Genomic DNA, 21,189 nt, shown 5'->3' with positions numbered 1-21,189 from the left:
TTCCACTCCTATGTCTTATGATCTTATATCCTGTATTTATAAATTTCCCTTAGCGCCGACTAAGGCCAGCGACAAACATGGAGTGAAGTGGTTTACTTAATCTGAAGCAAGAATTAAAACACGTTTTCTAATTGTTAATCTAGACCCGGAACCGCTACAACTGGTTCTGACACTGAGTTCTGATGCCAGTTACATCACAACACCAAATTTGCCCGTCTCACATGAGCAATCTATTCGCATTCTGAACGATTCACCTTGACATGTACAACGTGAAAATGTACGAGTTGAAACTGCGAGTGATTAGGTAAGTGTCGCCAGTTTCAATTGCCACAGTCACTGTACAATTGGTGTTTAACTGAATATTCTGACACCGAAATAGGAGACCCGCGAGACTATTCAGCAAAATTATAAATCATCTGTTCACAGTATTGTAAAAATGCGAAGTAATTTACAGTAAATCGTTTTTCTCTTGAAATATGTGCTAGAGATGCATTGAGAAAAAGAACAACTATGACAAAGGGAGATTTCGTTTATACAGTGCACCTTCGCCTGTTTCACCCTGTACAGCCAAAAAATGATTATTACACACAATGTTAGATTATCGAGTTTCTGCGACACAGATTACGCATTTAGCAACACTTGAGAGAGTGCAGGTACCGCGGCAATGGTTTAAGAACCTATTCTCAGACACAAACGAGCAATTGGACGGACAGGTCCGATGATTGACTAAGAAATAACTACCCTGGCTGTGGCTACGTCAGTACAGAATTGGATCTCCGTTGATCATTAGTGACTGAGTCCAGCGCAAAAAAAAGTTCTCTGTAGAAATGGAGATTGTTGTGAAAGGTAAGATTGCAATTCTTGGACTAAACAGCTTTCACTGCGTAGAGACGAGCGAGAGGGAGTTGCAGCAAAGCGTCATATTGTCCTTCCTGAGGCTCACACTTAGAACGGCGCTTCCATCTCGGAGTGGAATGGAAACGCATCGCGCGAACATTTTCAGAAATGTTTTCAGTTTTTAGAGTGGGACTATGAAAGCCACAGATGTAACACCTATAAGGCCCCATGGGGTTGAACCACAGAATTTGTATTCATCAAAGAAGTCTGATTGTATCCTTTGGATCAATTTTTCCGACACTCTCTTCCGCTGTTTTAAAGAAACAGCGTCCTTTCACAGCACTATCGTAGTTTGTTGATAGTACTCTTACTGCGACGACAATGCGGACCGAACAATTCCTGACGTAAAACACTTGCCTCAAAACACTGACTCCGTCAGCAATAATGTTGGTTTTCATCTCCCTGCGCAGGAATGGCTTGTCGTTCCGAACATTTTCAGTATGATATAAGGTTCGAGTGGAATTGGATTCCTTTAGGTCGTCTCACAACGCAAAGCTCGCAGCGCCAATGTCATCTTAATACATTGTCAATGCAGGGTCAGGACATGCGCAGTAACTTGGACTGCAGGTATCTTGCTGTCACCTGAACATCAGCGATTCATAAGTTCTCAATGAATGCAATTGAGAGAAATCCTTCTGATTTACAAAATGTCAATTTGCCAAGTGTCTGTAAAACATTTTTGATGTGCGCCTCTGCACCGAGGAAATAAAATGATTTGAATAAGAAAAATAATCGCGGGATGACTGAGAATGACTCCACACTCGTGCTTATGGATTCAGAGATTTGCGACTGAAAACAAATAATCACAGATCGAACGTTGGTCAATTCCGAATTCCAATTTTCAGATGATCAATAATTCACTTACTGCCCAGGTTCTCAGCTTAGTTCCTCTCTCGAAAGTCCTTCCCCATAACAATAATAATCGGCGGCGTCCTCTGATTGCAGATTGTTATGGTTAAGTGCATCTTATTACTCGATGAGTGCGCGGACCCACTGAAACGATTTGGAATACCTGACTGAACCTCATCGCTACCGACGCTGCCTCCCGACATGGTGCAGGTGGCCTTCCCTGGGGATATTGAGATGGATCCTGGCTGAGTCAGGACGCGGACTCCGTTCGAACCTGATGAAATAAAGATATTTGGTCAATCTCACTTTGCAATTGCGAAGTTTATTTCCAATTCATGACGTTAAACCCTAGCATAAACATTATAAAATACAGAGGAATGTAAGAATGCAGTAATAGAGCTTAACATTGCAGTTGGAATGTTATCCGGCTTACTGTGTATGTGTGTAGTCTGTTTTGATATTGACTGGAATGACGTTGCACATTATTTGATCATTATGATGGAGGGCAGATCATTTATCAAGTAGCTGAGGATGAATGGACCCAGGACAGAATCCTCAGGTACTCCTGCAATGACATCCTATGGTTGAGATGACTGACCTTCAACAACTGCGACTATCTTCGTTATGCTCAGCATAATTACAGCCAGTGGAGATGTTTCCCCTTGAAGGGTGAAATAAAATGAAAGACAAAAACAGCCCACTATATAAGGGACAACATGGATGAAAAGGGTGAATAAGAATAGTGGCAGTGTGGAAACTTGTTGAGAGAAACACTGAATATCATCTCGGACATATGTCTGAAAGCAGGAAATGGAAGGCAGAAAGAATAACCTTATTTCCTCTTTGATAACCTGTCAGCAAAAAAGGAAAACCCACTCTAAGTCTGTAATTTGTTAAGATGAGGTGCAATTCAGGTACGTCGGACTCCCAAAGATAGCGGGAGTCCCTGAATGATTTCATGACACAACTCGAAACCATGTCAGTACGAGCCAATAAACCTTTAGCAAAGGATCAGGATATATCTGAGCTAAATCTTAGTTTAAGTCCCGAAAACTGGTTACACTTGTACTTTCGGACCAGTCAGAACATTACATACCTTTTAGGAATAGCTAATTATAAATTTAGTCATTTTAAGTGCAATGTAATTTCATTAGGAAAATATGTTAACTTTCCAATGTTTTTAGGTAGAATTTAGCTTTAAATAAATCTACCGCGCTTAACTATAACAAGGTTGTATTTTTTAAAACTGTTTGGGTTCATGAACAACTAACATTAAGCATTTAGTTGGCAGTTAGAACATGTGAAGTATACGAAGCTAATGAAAGGTAGATTTTTCGTCCTGAATGGCACGTGTAACGGTATTTTGTGAACCAAAGCCACAACTATTTGCGAGTCATGGGAGTGTAATTGAACACCTCCTTGCATGCATTAGTTAAAATATTTGATTTGCTTTGATTTTTTTTGTCGACACAGGCACCTAGCGCAGTGAAAATCTTTTGTTCTGCGATCAGTACAGGCAGATCATAGCAAACAGTGGTATGTAGGTCATAGTGTGCTCAGTCACAGGGAGGCAGACAGGGTTATGGCTGCACAGGAGGAGCACAACTCATACCTTGGACTCGATCTGTTGATTCTGTTAGTTAACATAGTCAAAACGTGTGGTGCTGGAAAAGCATAGCTGGTCAGGCAGCATCCAGAAAGCAGGTGAGTCGACGGTTCGGGCATAAGCCCTTCATCAGGAATGTGGAGGGACAAGTGCGTTTTTGACTTTAACTCTCCAGCATCTGCAGTCCTCACTTCCTCCTAGTTGCTGAAAACCTGACTGCGAAGCCTCTTCCAAGGATTCCCACTATGAAGAAGTTATCCTCCTCCATTTCTCAGCCTCCTCCCACCACCATATATGTCTCAACACCCTTCCCTCACACCTTCAACATTCCTGAGGAAAGGTTTATGCCAGAAACATTGACTGTCCTTCTCCTCGGATGGTGTCTGACCTGTTGTGCTTTTCCAGCACCACACTTTTTGCTTCTGACTCGCCAGCGTCTGCAGCCCTCACTTTCTCCTCTGTCATTTAACATAGTTTATCCAGTGTACAAAATCCCATGCAAGGACTGCACAAAACACTATATAGGACAAACAGGAAGACAGCTAAGGATCCGCATCCACGAACATTAACTAGCCACGAAACGACACGACCAGCTATCCCTAGTAGCCACACACGCAGACGACAAGCAACATGAATTTGACAGGGACAACACTACCATTATAGGGCAAGCGAAACAAAGAACAGCCAGGGAATTCCTAGAAGCATGGCACTCATGCACAAACTCCATCAACAAACACATCGACCTGGACCCAATATACCGGCCACTACAGCGGACAGCTGAAACTGACAACCGGAAGCGGCAGGGACAGGCCACTATAAATGCCGGAGGAAACACCACAGAAGCGCTTCACAGGAGGCTCCCAAGCACTGAGGATGTCACCTAGACAGGGGACGAAACGTTTGCAACAAAAACTTCCAGCTCGGCGAACAGAACCACAGCATAGTTTATCCAGCCTTTTATCCTGACTCTGATTGACCCTGAGTTTGTGTTCCTCAAGCCTCACTTGGTCAGATTTCGCTTTAATGTCAAGCACAATCATTCTCTGTGATGTTGTGTTCACAAAACGTCAACGCTTGGACAAAGGCTGTAAATGACTTTACGTACTGGGTTGGCCTGCTGGAACCCAAAATGAACGTCAGTCACCTGGTTCATCTTGAAAAAAATGTTTCTTCATGGCTTTATCTAGGCACATTCCATCAGTTTGCCAATGGCTAAGAGTTTATTGATGGACTCTAATTGCCCATGTTGTATATGTCTACTTTGAGCACGCAAGCTACAGTTGGGCACATTGTGCGGTAAATTCCGTTGTTCCAGCTATACTAGAACAGCGTGCCCTGGGATAGGGTCGGTATTAGTTTTAAAAACATACTATTGTCGGAATATTCTCAAAGCCAATTGACTTTCCTGTATCCAGTTCTTTCAGCCAAACAGTAAAATAGCGGAGGAGTAGGAATCTCCAGCCGGAGCTCTCCCGCTCCACACATTCTTTTTCATTTTTTCTCCCCCTGTTCTCCCTTCTCTCAGTCTTGGTCACTCGGCCTCCGACTCCCTGCTTACAAAGCGGGGGCAGCTGAGACTCCAGCGGAAGGAACGGGAACGCCGGCGACCAGCAGGCAGAATGGGGACGCTAGTGACCAGCGGCTCAGTGCCGAGTGGAGATAGTGGCCCAGTGTGGAGCCTGTCAGCAGCCAGCAGTCAAACCACTTGGAGGCCCCCTGCATTGGACTGCTGCGGAGAGCCTTCGAAGGGCAACTGTGATGTTTGTCTTTCGAACTTTTTCTCTTGCTTTTTTTTCCTGGCCTATTATCACACTGTACAGCTATAATGTAACTTTGTTTTCTTCTCTAATCTGTAAATGGGGATTGTAACTATGTATCCTTGTACCTGACATAGCGTTGTAAGTGGCCACTTATAAACTTTTCAGTTAACCCTTTGGGGACATGTGACAATGATCGATTATTTGATCTCACGCAAAGTAAATAAAATTGACGGATGACTATCATCTGTGACGCTAAGAGCCTCAGAATGAGACTGAGATTGACTGTCAACTTAATACTTTTGATGAGAGATGCATTGCCATATTAATTTACACTGATCAGCCTCGGCTAAAGGTGGGGCTATTTATGGTCTGACATCCTCCAGTTAGTTGTTTAGCTGTCGAAAATCATTCAGGACTAGATATGTCTGGATTTCAGAGCTTAGATTTGCTCAGTTAGTTGGGATATTGTTTAGTTCTAAAAATGTGTTGCTGGAAAAGCGCAGCAGGTCAGGCAGCATCCAAGGAGCAGGAGAATCGACGTTTCGGGCATGAGCCCTTCCTGAAGAAGGGCTCATGCCCGAAACGTCGATTCTCCTGCTCCTTGGATGCTGCCTGACCTGCTGCGCTTTTCCAGCAACACACTTTTAGCTCTGATCTCCAACATCTGCAGTCCTCACTTTCGCCTATATTGTTTAGTTCTGTCAATCACGTGTTTCCTACAATACGTGGCATGAACGCCGTCTTGTGCAGTGGTTTGGTTACGTTGATACCTTTTCTTTAGGTAAGGTGCTTGCTTTGGCTCTGTTGAATTCTGATTATGTGAGAGTTGATCTCCTGACTTGATATTGTTCGGAGTAAAGGAGATATGCTGAGTCAAACTGCTATCAATCACATTACTGATTCTGATTGAATATAATTCTGCTGCTTCTCATGGCACATACAGACACACGGATGCTCAGTCTTGAGTTAGTAAATCAAAACTAATACCATTTAATCACATTTGTTGGTTCATATAACAGGGTAAATGGTATCCTTAGCATAAAGGGTTGCATCGATTTCACAAGGACTGCATCTCTTATAAAAGTTGTTGCGGACTGATATCAGTTAAAGGTAAAGTGTTGACAATGGGATCTATACGTGTTTCTCTCTTCTTAGTTCCCTGACCACCTGCAACAGACCTAGTCTACCAGTTACATCCTATAGGACTTGGCCAGCTGAAGCAACAGTGGAGCCACAGATCCACTTCTGGTTAGTAATATTAAAGCAGCCCAGCATGAGTCCATTCTGTGCCTTTGCCACATTCAATACATCATCTAAATGAAGTCAAAATGGGGGCTAATTGATTCATGGTGGGGATAGATGAGAAAGGCTACAAGAGAATTAACAGGAGATTGCCTTGCACATCGTTTACATGATGTCATGAGATTTCATGGAATTAGAACTAACTGTTAAAGACTTAAACAACTGTTAATATTGTTAAGAGCAACTCCCTCCTGACTGGATACTATGTGGTACCATCACCTCGGCTGCAATTATTGGTAGGACATGACATACCAGAAAATGGTAGTATGCAGGATGTTATCTGATTAATATGATCCATGAGACTGACCTGGCCAGGCTGTTGTTTTACCGAAGTACTTCAGATCTCTTACATTTGGCACGAGCCTCCACTCAATGAAGATTGCAGTACGGCATGGCAGGAGCAAATCACAATACCTCAAAATGAGGTGTCAACCCAATGATGCTCCAAGTCAGGACTAATTGATTGACAAACAGCATAAGCTGCAAGTGATAGACAGAGCTAAGTGATCTCACAATCAATGGTTCAGGTGTAAGCTGTGCACTCAAGCCACATCCAGTTGTCAATAATAGTAGACAATTAAATAACTCATTGAGGTGGAGACTCAACAACTATCCCATCTTCACTTATTGAACAGTCCAACACATTAGTGTAATTCATTATGCTGAAGCATTCGTAACAACCTTCATCTGAGAGTGCTAAGTGGATTATCTATCTCGGCCTTCTTTCGAGGTCACAGAATCACAGATGCCAGATTTCAGCCAATTTGATTCACTCCACGTGATATCATGAAACTGATGGAGACACTGGGTACTGCAAAGGCAATTGGCCCTGAGATCATTCAGGCAATTGTGCTGAAGACTTGTACTCCAGAACTTGTCGTACCTTTAGTCAACCTATTACAGTACAGCTACAAGAGTAGCTTTTACTCAGCAATGTGGACAATTGCCCAGGTATGTCCTCTACATAAAAATCAGGACGAATACTATCCTGGTCAATTACCACTTCATCAGTTTCCTATTGATCATCAGTGAAATGATAGAAGGTGTCACCAACAGTGCTATCAGGCAGCACTTGCTTAGCAATAAGCTGCTCACGAACACGCCCTGTTTAATTGCCAGATTAACTCAGCTCCTGACCTCATTACAACTTTGGTTCAAATATGGACAAGAAGCCGAATTTCAAAATTGAGGTGAGAATGACAGCTATTAACATCAAGGCCGCATTTCATTGAGTTTCTTGCCAATGAGCTGTAGCAAAACTGGAGTTAATGGTGTTAACCCTCTCAAAAAGTAGCCCAGACCCTAACTTTGCGAGTTGGGTTATGCAGGTGTAACACGGATATCCAGGAGTGATGCAGCTGGTAAAACCACCTATTTTTAAACAAAACCAAATTTTTAAACAAAACTGAACACCTTGCAGTTCGTGTGTCGGCTAAACCGCTCAACTGAAGATGCTATTTCCACCACCCTCCATTCGGCCCTCGCCCACTTGGAGAAGAAGAACAGGAACATCAGGCTACTATTCAGAGACTTCAGTTCTGCATCATTCTTCAGCACCTGATTGGAAAGCTGAGTCTGCTGGGCCTATATACCTCCCTTTGTAACTGGATCCTGGACTTCCTTATTGGGAGACCACAGTCGGACCGGATTGGGAACACCATTTCCAATATCATCACACTGAGCACGGGGCCCTCCAGGGCTGGGTGCTCAGTCCACTGCTGTTCACCCTGCTGACACAAGACTGTGCAATGATGCACAGGTCGAATCACATCATCAAGTTCGCTGATGATGTCACTGTGGAGGGTCTCATCAGCATGAATGATGAGTCAGCAAACCGAGGAGGTGCATTACAGATAACATAACCTATCCAAAAATCCAGCAGACTATCCCAATTTAATGATGTTGTTCCCAAGACTTACAACAATCCCCATAAACACGCCTTTGCACAAAAGGTAAAATCAAGTACAGGGCCTTACAGAGGAGATGTCAGAGCAGAGACTTCAGTTCTGCATCATTCTTCAGCACCTGATTGGAAAGCTGAGTCTGCTGGGCCTATATACCTCCCTTTGTAACTGGACTTCCTTATTGGGAGACCACAGTCGGACCGGATTGGGAACACCATCTCCAATATCATCACACTGAGCACGGGGCCCTCCAGCTCAGTCCACTGCTGTTCACCCTGCTGACACAAGACTTTGCAATGATGCACAGGTCGAATCACATCATCAAGTTCGCTGATAATGTCACTGTGGAGGGTCTCATCAGCATGAATGATGAGTCAGCAAACCGAGGAGGTGCAGTCGCTAATGGACTGGTGCACAGCCAGCAACCACTGAAAGACGAAAGACATGGTTGTTGACAGGAGTGCACAGCGAAACTACTCTCTGCTAGACATCGATGACTCTCCCGTGGAGATCATGAAGAGCACGAAATTCCTTGGTGTACATCTGGCGGAGAATCTCACCTGGACTCTTAACAGCAGCTCCACAACCAAAAAATCCCAGCAGCGTCTCTGCTTTCTATACAGGCTGAGGAAAGCCCAGTTCCCAAACCCCCATCCTCATTACATTCTACAGAGACTTCATTGAGAGACTCTTGAGCTACTGCATGACTGCCTGATTCGGGAATTGCACCATTTCAAATCATAAGACTCTACAACAGATAGTGAGGACAGCTGAGAAGATCATTGGGATCTCTCTTCCTCCATTGCAGACATTTACACCAAATCCTGCATCCAAAAGGCTAAGAGCATTGTGGAAGACCTCACACACTCCTCATCCAAACTCTTCCCTCTCCTGCCGTCTGACAGAAAATACCAGAACATTCAGTCTCTCACAGCCAGACTGTGCAGCAGTTTCTTCCCCCAAGCCATCAGGCTCCTTAACACGGTATAATCGGACTCTTTCCCATCTAAAATTCTTTGCACGACTTCGAACTGCTGCAAGAAAAATGTCTATTATTTATCATTCTACTATTACACTGTACATTACGTGTTTTGCACTTCTTATGCACTTCATGCCACGTACGAATGTATAGTTTGTGCTGTCCATGTAGCTGCCCCGTTTTACTGTGTCAGTTGTACATGGTAGAAATGACAAATAAAAAGTAAGCTATTCTAAGTTTACCGAATGAAACCAAACAAAAGAGAACATAATACTGACTAACATAACCTATCCAAAAATCCAGCAGACTATCCCAATTTAATGATGTTGTTCCCAAGACTTACAACAATCCCCATAAACACGCCTTTGCACAAAAGGTAAAATCAAGTACAGGGCCTTACAGAGGAGATGTCAGAGAGAGGAGGATCGGCTTGGACCTGCTTTTTTCGGTCCAACAGCTCTTCCAACTCTACTTCTTGCTAACCACCCTAACCAGGGCAAAGCTAAAATAGGATAACTGGCCACCATTTTAAAGGAGCGCCATCATCATCACATCTCCCCCCTTTAAAAAATGGGCCATCAATACCCAAAGATGGCTTCATTTTAAATCCCGTTAGTCCTAAACTGTTAGTACTCTATAACGTATGCATACATGTCATTGACTATAAACATGCAAACATGCACTATTACATTCTGTTTCAGTCTGTTTTACTCCTGCCACCAAACGTCTCTGTTTCTAATTCAAGTCTTGAAAATGCATCAGCAATCACATTTTCTTGTCCTGCTATATGTACAACTTTCAAATTGAATGGCTGTAACAACAAGCCCCATCTAAACAGTCTGGAATTTTTGTTCTTAAATTTCTCCACAAACTTCAATGGGTTATGATCAGTGTATATGATTGTCTCAGATATGTTGCTGATAACATAAACATCGAAATGTCATAACACTAACACTAAGCTCAAATACTCCTTCTCAACTGTCGAATATTTCTGCTGATGAATATTCAATTTCCTGGAGACACACCCAATAGATCTTTCCATCTTCTCGTCATCTCCTTGCAAGAGAACAGCACTGACACCCACATCACTTGCATCAATAGCCACCTTGAATGGCTTTGTGTAATTCTGTGTGGCTAATACTGCGGCAGTGGTTAACACAGCTTTCAAATGTGTCAATAGGCCTCTGTCAGTATGCTGGCAATTGGAACTTCTTGTCTTTCCTTAGCAATTCAGTGAATGGAGCAGCAACACTGCTAAAACTTGGCATAACTATTCGATAAAATCCATTCAATCCCAGGAATTGTAGTACTGCTTTTATTGTCGATGACATGGGAAACTCCCCAATTACCATTGTTTTGGCATACCAGGGAGCCATTTATCCAATAACACCACACAGGAAGGTGACTTGAGCTTGGCAAATTCACTTTTAGCCAGGTTTATCACCAAGCCTGCCTTCCAAAGTCCATCGAACAACGATGATAAATGTTGCAATTGTTCCTTCCATGCGTGATTAAAAATCACCAGGTCATCAATATGTAGGGTAATCCAACAATGACCTTATTGGTTAGTCTCCGAAATGTGGCTGGCACATCTTTTCACGCCAAAAGGCATGACTTTAAACTGATACAATCCATTCAGCGTTATGAAAGCCAAACTTGCCTTCACTTTTTCAAACAAAAGTGCCTGCCAGTATCCTTTGGGTAAGTCCAACTTAGTTGCTTGTCCTTTTCAACACAGTCTTCCAAACGTGGAATCTGACAGACATCAGCTTTTGTAACTTAGTTCATTTTGCAATAGTCCACACAGAACCGTTAGGTACCATCTGGGTTCAGCATCATTGCTATGGGTGAGCTCCAGTCACTGTAACTCACATTGATTATGTTGTCTTGGAGCATGCGTTCAATCTCCTTTTGAACTTGTGCTAACTTTAAAGATTATGTCTATAAGGATGATGCTTAATCGGGACAGCATCTCCTATATCTATATCATGCATAATTAGGTAAGTGTATCCCAGCTAATTTCCACATGCCTCCTCATGTGATAGTAATAACTCTTTTAGGTCATTCCGATTTTCCTGTGGAAGGTAACTCAATAATTTATCCCAATTTTTGACAACTTCTTCATTGTCAAATTTGAGGAATGTCCTATTCAGAATCCTTTGAATTTGGTTCTTCTCTCCGTGTTGTAACCAATAACAGTTTCTTTTGGCTTTCCTTCCCTGCCATAATACCTTTTGAGCACAATCACACGGTACACTCTCTGAGATTTCGTTCTGCCCGGAGTCCTTATCAGGTAGCTCATGTCACTGACTTTCCTTTCGACTTGATAAGATCAATTAAACTTTGCTTGTAAAGGTTCACCTATCACTGGAAGTAACATTAACACCTCATTCACGATAGCAAAATTGTGAGTTTTTGTTTTCTGTCTGCTTCCTGTTTCATTGTATGCTGTGATACTTTTAAATGCTGTCTAGCCAAATCCCCCGCTCCACTTAATCATTGTTCAGTCCAGGCCAGCAAAAATGCGTTTGCATTGTAGCTTGAGCTTTGCTCACTCGTAAATGGCCCCCTAGTGTTAGCTCATGCACAACTCGAGACATCTCTGTTCTATAACCCATTGGTAATACAACTTGATGAACGTCTGCCCATTTCCCATCTGCCTGAATATGTGATGGTCTCCATTTCCTCATTACGACATCATTTTTAAGAGCATGACATTCAGGGATACATTCAGATTATTTTTCTGTGTGTGACATTTGATGCATTTGCTTTAAATTTTCATCTTTCTGCTGTGACTCAGTAAAGTTTTCTGAGCTAAAGATACCTGGTGTGTCATTTATTTGCTCCTGGTTTGTCAACACGATCTGATCAAACAGGTTGTCTGTTAATTCCACTTCAAGATTACCAAATGAAACACAAACAGAAGAGAACAGAATACCGAATAATTTAACATACTGGAAAACCCAGCAGACTAGCCCAACATAATGCTGTTGCTTCAAACATTTGCAACAATCCCCATAAACAGCCCTTGACACAACATGTAAAATCAAACACACGGTCTTACAGGAGAGATGTCCGAGAGAGAGGAGGGCCAGCTTGTAGCTCCTTCTTTGGGTCCAGCAGCGTTTTCAATTCTACTGCTTGCTGACAACCCATACTAGAGTAAAGGTGAGCCAGGAGAACAGGCCACTCCTCTTTCATGTATAAGTTTTTTTCAAAAATTTGAAAGCCTGAGACAGTATTGGTTTGCTATAATCAAAGTGGCTGTAAAACTCTACTTTTTGGAACCTATGCTTTTACGACCTCCTGATAAAAAGGACAACATAGCCTTGTTGAAGGAGCAGCATTATCACAATGGGAATTAGAGGAAAATTTGCATCGCTGGTTGGAATCTGACCTAGCACACAGGAAAGTGGTTGTGTTTGTTAAAGGTCATTTATCACATATCCGGGACATCTCTGAAGGAGTTATTTAGGGAAGTGCCCGAGGCCTAACCATTCTCAACTGCTTCATCAATGATCCTCCCACTTCATTAAAATCAGATGTCAGAATGTTCACTGACTATTAAACAACATTCAGCACCATTTACAGTTCTACAGATATTGCAGCATTCCATGTCCAAATGCAATAAGACCGGGGAAATATTTGTTAGCTATAATTAAACTGGCTGTAAAATTTTGTTAATTCTTGGCTGGCAAGTAGTAGGCAGTGACCATCTCCAAAATGAGAAGTTACAACCATCACCCCTTAACATTCAATGGCGTTATCATCATAGAATCCCACACTTTCAACATCCTCGTGGTTACTATTGACCAGAAATACATTTGGAGTTGTAATATAAATGCAATGGTTGTAAGAAAAGGTCAGAGTCCAGGAATACCGTGGCAGAACTCGCCTCCTGACGCTCACCTTCTGCAAGGTATAAACCAGAAATGTGATAAAAAGTACTTAACATTTGCCTGGACGAGTGCAGCTCCAACAACATTCAAATGTCTTAATACCAACCAGATCAAAACAATCCGATTGATTTGTACCACGTCCAAAACCAACATTCCCTCCACAACCAACGATTAGTAGCAGCAGTGTCCACTATCTACAAGATGCACTGGACAAATTCGCCAAAGATCCTATGACAGCAGTTTCCAAATCCAGGATCTAAAAACCAAAAGAACTGCAGATGATGCAAAACAGAAACAAAAGCAGAAATTGCTGGAAAAGCTCAGCAGGTCTGGCGGCATGTGTGAAGAGAAATCAGAGTTAACGTCTCAGGTCTGGTGACGTTTCCTCAGAACCTGGGCCTGTACGGCTTTTCGTCCAACTTCTGGTTTTATCACTTCCATTCAGAAGAACAAGGACTGCAAATGCATGAGAATACCATTGTAGTGATTGGAACGAGGTAAGCCAGGTGAACCTCATAGAATTTGAGTTCCCTGACTGGGGCTGTTATCCTAGTCTAATCAGGGAATCCTGGTTGACAGATATTAACAGGAGCGTCAAGTGTTCTGGTTACTCCTGGTGCCGGCTTTGAGCTAGCTAGGTCAGTATCATGTACGTATAAATAAAAGGTGGCTTAGTGACAGGATATCGGCTTTAGTGGAGTCATTTCAACCACCACCTGCAAGCTCTTCTCAAAGTAACCCACAAACCTGACTTGGAAAACCACTGCTATTCATTCACTGTAACTGGTTCAAAATCCTGGAAGTCCCTCCCGAATAACATCGTGGTCTACAAACAATTGATGGGCTACAGCAGTTCAAGAAGACAGCTCATTAAGACCTTTATGAGAGCCACTAGGGATGGGCGAGGAATGCTGGCCCAATCAGCAACGCCTATGCACGTGAATGAATAAAACATATTATTAAGGAATTTTGTGGTGTACGTTGTTACCGGTTCTCGTGCCTAGGTAATTGCTGGGAGCTCAGTCCAGTTTCATTCCTTTTAGCAGACTTTGTAGGGATCATTTGCATCCGAATTGCTTATTAGAACATTTTAGATGGCATTTAAAAGTTAACTATTTATGTAGATGTGGAATCACATGTGGCCCAGACCTGTTCAGGATAGCAGAGCTGCCATCCATAAAGGACATTAATGAATGAAGTAATTTTTTAAAAAATATCGGTGACGACTACATTGATGTCATTAGATTAGCCTGCTTTCATTTCCAGATTTTCATTACTAATCGAATTCAAATTCCACCATATGCAGCGGTGGAACTCGAGCCCATGACCTCAGCCTATTGCTTTAATACAATATAGTTTGTTGTGATTGAAAGCAATATTCGCATTTCGAGGACGCACACATTTCAAGTCAGATCAACACAGATTATTGGCACTATATAGAATGCACCATTATCCTGTTATAGCAATTAAACCAAACGTTCGTTATTCGATTGATTATGTTTAATCTGTAGCTTTTCTTCCTTGGCTCATATTTGCTCTATGTTTTCTGACTGGCGTTTTATCATTTATCTGTTCAGAGGTGTTCTTCATACTGCTGGAGCAGGTGCAAGTTGAACTCGGGCCTTCTGGCTACCCTTACCTATCAAAGATATTGCAATGACAATCTTGATAATTTCGATTTACCGATTATCTTTGAAGATTACGCATCACTGTTGAAAGCAATGTGCAAGCTTGTGAAGATTTGTGCCGGTGTTGGACTGGGGTGGGGACCAAGTTAAAAATCACACAACACCAAGTTACAGTCCAATAGGTTTATTTGAAAGCACTAGCTTTCGAGACGCTGCCTGATTTTTAACCAAGTTTGTGAAGGGTTTCTTCCTGATTTCACTGGTAATCGTGTTAAATTTTAAAACTGCGCTAGTTTTCTTTTGCATCATGTGCTGCAGCAGTTTTTTTTGTTTATACCTGTGTTTTGTTAATTGTTTCCAACAACTTTACCTGACCAATTTTCCATCTTCAAATTTAAGTGAATACAAAACACATATCTGAAATTTGATAAGGCAATTAAACGTTTAAAATCAGGGGATCATCTTGAAGAATTTATATTCAACCCCTTCAAAGGCCAATGTATCTATTACGCATTTTGGTGCCAAAAACTAAGCGTACCACTACAGATATGGTCTGACTACGACTCTGTACTGGAGAAACATTAGATTAGATTACATTAATGCGTGGAAACAGGCCCTTCGGCCCAACAAGTCCACACCGACCAGCCGAAGCACAACACGCCCATGCCCCTGCATTTACCCCTTACCTAACACTACGGGCAATTTAGCATGGCCAATTCACCTGACCTGCACATCTTTGGACTGTGGGAGGAAACCGGAGCACCCGGAGGAAACCCACGCAGACACGGGGAGAACGTGCAAACTCCACACAGTCAGTCGCCTGAGGCAGGAATTGAACCCGGGTCTCAGGCGCTGTGAGGCAGCAGTGCTAACCACCGTGCCACCGTGCCGCCCACCAGTCTTCTTGTAGCAAGTATTATACGTGTCTTTTCCATGTCTTATTACAATAATGCTCTGGTTTTCAGTCCTTTTTCACATGAGCACCTAAATCTGTTCACTAATCCACAATGCCGAACGTCTGAAGATTGAGTAAAATATCCGTTTCTGTTACTCTCAAGTTCAGTGTGGACGCATAATTTGTCACTGCGATATTTTGCTGTCAGTATTTTGGACATTCACGTTCTCTACCGGATTTCATTAAGGATGTCATGTGACACTTAGTATTGTGTCATCTGCAAACTTTTATATACATCTCCCTTCCCTTTCATCTAAGTCATTAGTATATGTTATAAAAAGCGGTTGCGCTGGAACTTGTTGCTCCCAGAATCCAGTTCCCCCACCCAGGCGGTGAGAAAATGAATCCTTACTCTTTGTTGGCCCTCTCCTGCCTCCCAACCATTTGCCAACTGCTTTCTTTAGATATCTGCAAATGGCGGAGTTTATTTAAACAGCCTCGCTCTGCCTCCACCCATTGTGCAGATTGATTTTTTGATGTTCCAGGTCTATCACTTCCCAGGTTCTTATTCTAAGTTATGTTTTATGGTACCTTAAATGGGCGCATAAGCATTCAATCTGATGAAATATTCGTTGTAAGCAATACTTTCTAAAATAAACTTCAGATCGTTTTTGCAACTTATCTTCCTATATTTATGATAATGTTCAATTGTTCAGTCAGTCCAAAGAAAGACAACATAGAGGAATAGATATTGCACCGAGTTCAAGATTACTCTGAAGTAGAATTTTAAAAGCGTGTTTCTTAAGTGAGTTGGTTTCTGATAAAGGCCCCATGAAATCTGCAGCTATGTTTCACAAAATATTTTGGCACCCATGTCAAAATAATTATGATGAGCAAGGATTAAAGTTGTTGGACTATTTCGGAAAAAAAGAAACTGTCCTGCAACGTCAGAAACTGCACTGCAGAATTAGGTCCCCAAAAGAAAATCCAGATGCATTAGCACTTTCACAATGTGCTTTTGACTTTAGCATGCGCATGAAGTGCCGCTCATTCCCATACCGATATGAGTTAGCGAAGTCTATTTTTTAAAAATGTTGTATGATTAATTTCATAAATTCCAACTAACCTACCGTATGTGTCCAAATAAGCAAAAACCATTAAACTTGACTTTTTTTCATTCTCAGCATGTTGTTATAAGTGGCCTCAGTGATGTCGGACAGAAATGAATAACCGCATCTGAGATCATGGTACACAAATTTTATTACAAAGCTATATTTGCAACGTTACATTGAAACTTTGATGATTTCAGGGTGAACGCTCTTTAAACTACAGAAAGCAGGACGCAGCCGACAATTTGAACTATTGCGTTTGTTAGAAATGTTCCATTTAAAATTGAACATGTAATAGCTAATTGGGGAACTTAGTTTTCAAGAAGCTTCTCTAATAAGAGGGATCAATGCACAACATTTATCTTCTGACAGTCTTCTGTCAGATGCAGTTGGATCTCGCAATAGTTCCCTGGAGTGGATTTGTCAGAGTCTCGTGTTTAACCCCACAGGAGTAAAGTTCGTGTAAGTTCCATTCTGAGGCTGACAGGGTCAGATAACTGCTCACACTGAACGTGTTGTCCGTCTCCTGTTGGATCCGACTGGTCTCAACATTATCCCCCCTGACACTGCCATCTATCGACCACTCGATTTCCACAGCTCCCGGGTTAAAACCGCTCACCAAACACACCAGGGTCGCCGTGTTCTTTTCCGTGATTTGAACCGATGAAGGCGGAAGGAGAGAAACTGTGGGTCTCCGTGGCTCTGTAAAGTAGAAATAAATGAAATTGTAATAAAACTGGAATTAATATTTTACTTTCCTAAAATCTCTTAAAATTCGATGTCACTCTTTAAAACTACGAGGTGTTTAATAGAATGGAGGAGTTTGATGTAAATTAAACTGGAACCTGAGATGTGCAGCTCCCGGGAAGCTATAACCCGAGATGATGTTTGTATTTTTGCCAACTGTGAGGTACCAAATGAAGATTCTCTAAAGTGAGAACATTTAAAACGAAAAATATATAAATGTGGACACGACAGAGCATTGGGGAAGCACGGCAGGTCTGACATTGTCTGTAGAGAGAAAATCCCGCGAAGTCATTGAACTCCAAACGTCAATTCTGCTTTTCTCTTTATAGAAAATGCCAGACCTGCTGAGTTTCTCCAACACTCTCTGCTTTTTGTCTCAGATTTTCTGCATCTGCAATTTTTTTGCAGCCTGCTATAGTCTCCCAGGAACCGATGATTAGACACAAAATAAAAGCGGCAGATCAGAATTTGTTACAGAATCTGGAATCACTGCTGTCAAAACAACATTTTGGGACACGTATTCCATACACGCCATTGTCACCAATCTGGTCTTATTCTTAATTCTTGCTTTTGACTGTGGTTGAGAGTGGGATGTTTAGGTTGTTAGTTGTATTTCTGTATAGTTACTAACCCTACGGCTCAGATCGATTGCATCTTTCCCACTCCTACCCCTGTCAGCGACAACATTGGAAAATCACAGAGGGCTCTCCCATCGCATTCGAAATACCAGAATCGGAGACATCCGTGTCATCAGAGTGTTAGGAGATACTGTTTCAACAAAACGAATGCGTTTCCAACAAATAGTTGAAAACATTGTAACCAACTGTGTCCTTATTGAATAACCAGAATCCATCACTGTCGTCGAAATGCAAACACAAATGACCCGGGCCAACAATATCGCTAAAGACAACAGCTCGTTATCACAGGGCTATTTACCGGTGAATGGCCTCGCGGTTTTTAAACTACAGAAATGACTGCACTTCAACAGTATGCAATGACAGCCACTGGCCTGGCCTGAGGTTGTGTTACATACTGTACCAGTCTTAATTCCTTGAGCTGCTCTCTCTTTGGGCACCATCCGCGCTCATCTGATCACTACGTCACTCTCCTTCACTCCCCCACCATCCCTCTCCGGCCTCCCCAGCCCTACACCACTCCTACGTTCAAGCTTGTATATCTTGTAATGTTGAGCAACTTCTTTATTCTCTTTCTTCTGATTAAACAGAATTATTCTCATGGTACTATAAATAAAATGCAGCCTCGTTGTAACAATCTCAAAGCAGGATTGTTACAATTTCTTCTATTTTTAACTAACCGTCCGCGCCGACTAGCGTGAGCTGCAAACACGGTGTGAAACAGTTTATATAATCTGAAGATTAAAATAGTTCTTATTCCAATTCTTGACCTAGAATCTGAACCAATACGTTCTGGCACTGAGTTCCAAAGTTAAGCACATCAGCGCGTATAACCAGCGCCAGAGTTACCCGTCTCGAATAAACAATCCAGTCACATTCTGAGAGATTCTTTTTTTTAGATTTCCTACAGTGTGGAAACAGGCCCTTCGGCCCAACAAGTCCACACCAACCCTCCGAAGAGTAACCCACCCAGTCCCACTTCCCTCTAACTAATGCACCTACCACTATGGGCAATTTAGCATGGCCAATTCACCTGACCTGCACATCTTTGGACTGTGGGAGGAAACCAGAGCACCCGGAGGAAACCCACGCAGACACGGGGAGAATGTGCAAACTCCACACCGACAGTTGCCCAAGATTGGAATCGAACCTGGGACCCCGGTGCTGTGAGGCAGCAGTGCTAACCACTGAGCTACCGTGCTGCCCTCTACAACGGTAAAGTGTACACGTTGAAATTGAGAGGAATCAGTCAAACGTTCCTTTACCACAACTCCTGGACGATCTGGACTATAGTTGAACATTCTGACACTGAAGCGGACAGCGTCACGCGGGATTATTCAACAGTTTTCTAAAACATTTTCAAAGCGCAAAGTATTTTACGGTAAATATTCCTTCTCCTGAGATGTGTTTGAAGAAAGAACAAGTATAGCGAAAGGACGCCTTTCTCTTTTATATTGCGTCTAAGCCCATTTCACCCTGTGCCGCTAAATAATGATATTACACAGCGTTTGAATATCTGCATTTTCAGTTTTTAACACCGCATCACTGAAACTAACTACACATTCAGCAGCACGTGCGCAAACACAGGGATAATGACCTGAAAAACCCATTCTGAAACATGTCCGAACAATTAAGCGAACAGGCGCAACTGGTCCTATGATTTACGAAGAAAACAAGAACCCTGCCTGTGTGTGCGTTAACGCAGAAAAAGGATCAAAGTTGATCAACCTGCTGAGCCCAGTGCAAAAAAAAATGCGCTCACTCTAGTTATCAGGATTAATGTGAAAGCTAGAACTGAAAATCTTGGACTGTGTGGCTTTCGCTGCTTCGAGACAAATGAGAGGGTTTTGCAGCAAAACGCCACACTGCCCTTCCGCCGTCTCTCACTGGGGACGGCGTTTCTATGGCGGTGATGCTTTCAGTGGAATGGAAACGGCGTCGCGCGAAAATTGTAATTACGGTACTGAATGTTTGGAGCGGGGCTTTGACTGTCGAGATACAATCACCAGCCGAGACTCGGCACTGGAGTTTTCGATTCGGTGATTTTCCTAGTGTTGAGTTGACCGATAATTTACTTACCGCTCAGGTTCAATTTGGTTCCTTTTCCAAATGTCAATATTCCGCTACCTCCTACCGCGCAGTAATAGTCGGCGGCGTCGTCCGATTGCACGTTGGTGATGGTTAAATGCATCTTGTTACTCGATGAGTCCACAGACCCGGTAAATCGGTCTGGGATTCCAGAGGCAGTTTCGAGGGTCTCGTCCCAAACCAACACCGGTGCACTGCCGGGTTTCTGCCAGTACCAGCTCGCGTAGTAGCTACCGATGCTGCCTCCGGACATGGTGCAGGTGATCTTCACAGTTTGCCCCGGGGATGTTGAAATGGATCCTGGTTGAGTCAGTGCAGGATCCCCGTATGTACCTGGTGAAGCAACACGTCATAGGTCAATCACGTTGGAAAAACGAATTTTTTTTTCGTTCACGGCCGTTATTCTCAAGTGCAACAACACAAACAAGAAGCAACGTAAAAAGCAGCCATAGGGCCGATTAATGTGTTTACTTACTGTGGAGACAGAACATCAGTGCTGCGAGAAATCCAACCCATTCAGTCATGGTGAAGGTTCTAGTGCTTGGGGCAAGAACGTGTTGCTGGGATCTTTCCAATCCCTCAATTAAGTATCTGCAAACCAGGGAAATTACTGAATTTTAATGATTCATGCAAATCAATAACCACGTGATATCGGCCAACAGGAACCCCAGGCTCAAATTGGATTTGCATAAGTGCATTGCAATCTGCTTTCTTTTTAAAAAAGAGAAATAATACATCAAAATCATGGACTATTGCACAAGAATGATTGAATCCAGCGAAACAAAAATTGCAGCACAACTGGAAATGAGGTTTAGATGGTGCTATGCTTGTAGTTCAGATGCCCCCAAAGAGCATAAAGGAAAGCAAAAATGGAGGGTGTTAACTGAGAAA

At 42.5% G+C, this 21,189-nt stretch overlaps 1 protein-coding gene across 1 annotated transcript in view; it reads right to left on the bottom strand.

Annotated features, from left to right (window-relative positions):
• LOC122562425 overlaps window positions 1-20,866 on the bottom strand; it is a 51,632-nt gene extending 30,766 nt beyond the window's left edge. Inside the window, exons 1-3 of the mRNA XM_043715282.1 lie at window positions 20,774-20,866; window positions 20,290-20,631; window positions 17,209-17,530 (exon numbers count right to left, since the gene is read on the bottom strand). Of these exons, the coding sequence (XP_043571217.1) occupies window positions 17,209-17,530; window positions 20,290-20,631; window positions 20,774-20,822 (713 nt within the window). The 5' untranslated portion in view covers window positions 20,823-20,866. The remainder of the gene's footprint in view (window positions 1-17,208; window positions 17,531-20,289; window positions 20,632-20,773) is intronic.
• Between the last annotated feature and the right edge of the window lie 323 nt (window positions 20,867-21,189).

Source organism: Chiloscyllium plagiosum, chromosome 25 (genome assembly GCF_004010195.1).
Source record: "Chiloscyllium plagiosum isolate BGI_BamShark_2017 chromosome 25, ASM401019v2, whole genome shotgun sequence".
Taxonomy (NCBI): Eukaryota; Metazoa; Chordata; class Chondrichthyes; order Orectolobiformes; family Hemiscylliidae; genus Chiloscyllium; species Chiloscyllium plagiosum.
This window is presented reverse-complemented; position numbering and strand designations above follow the sequence as displayed.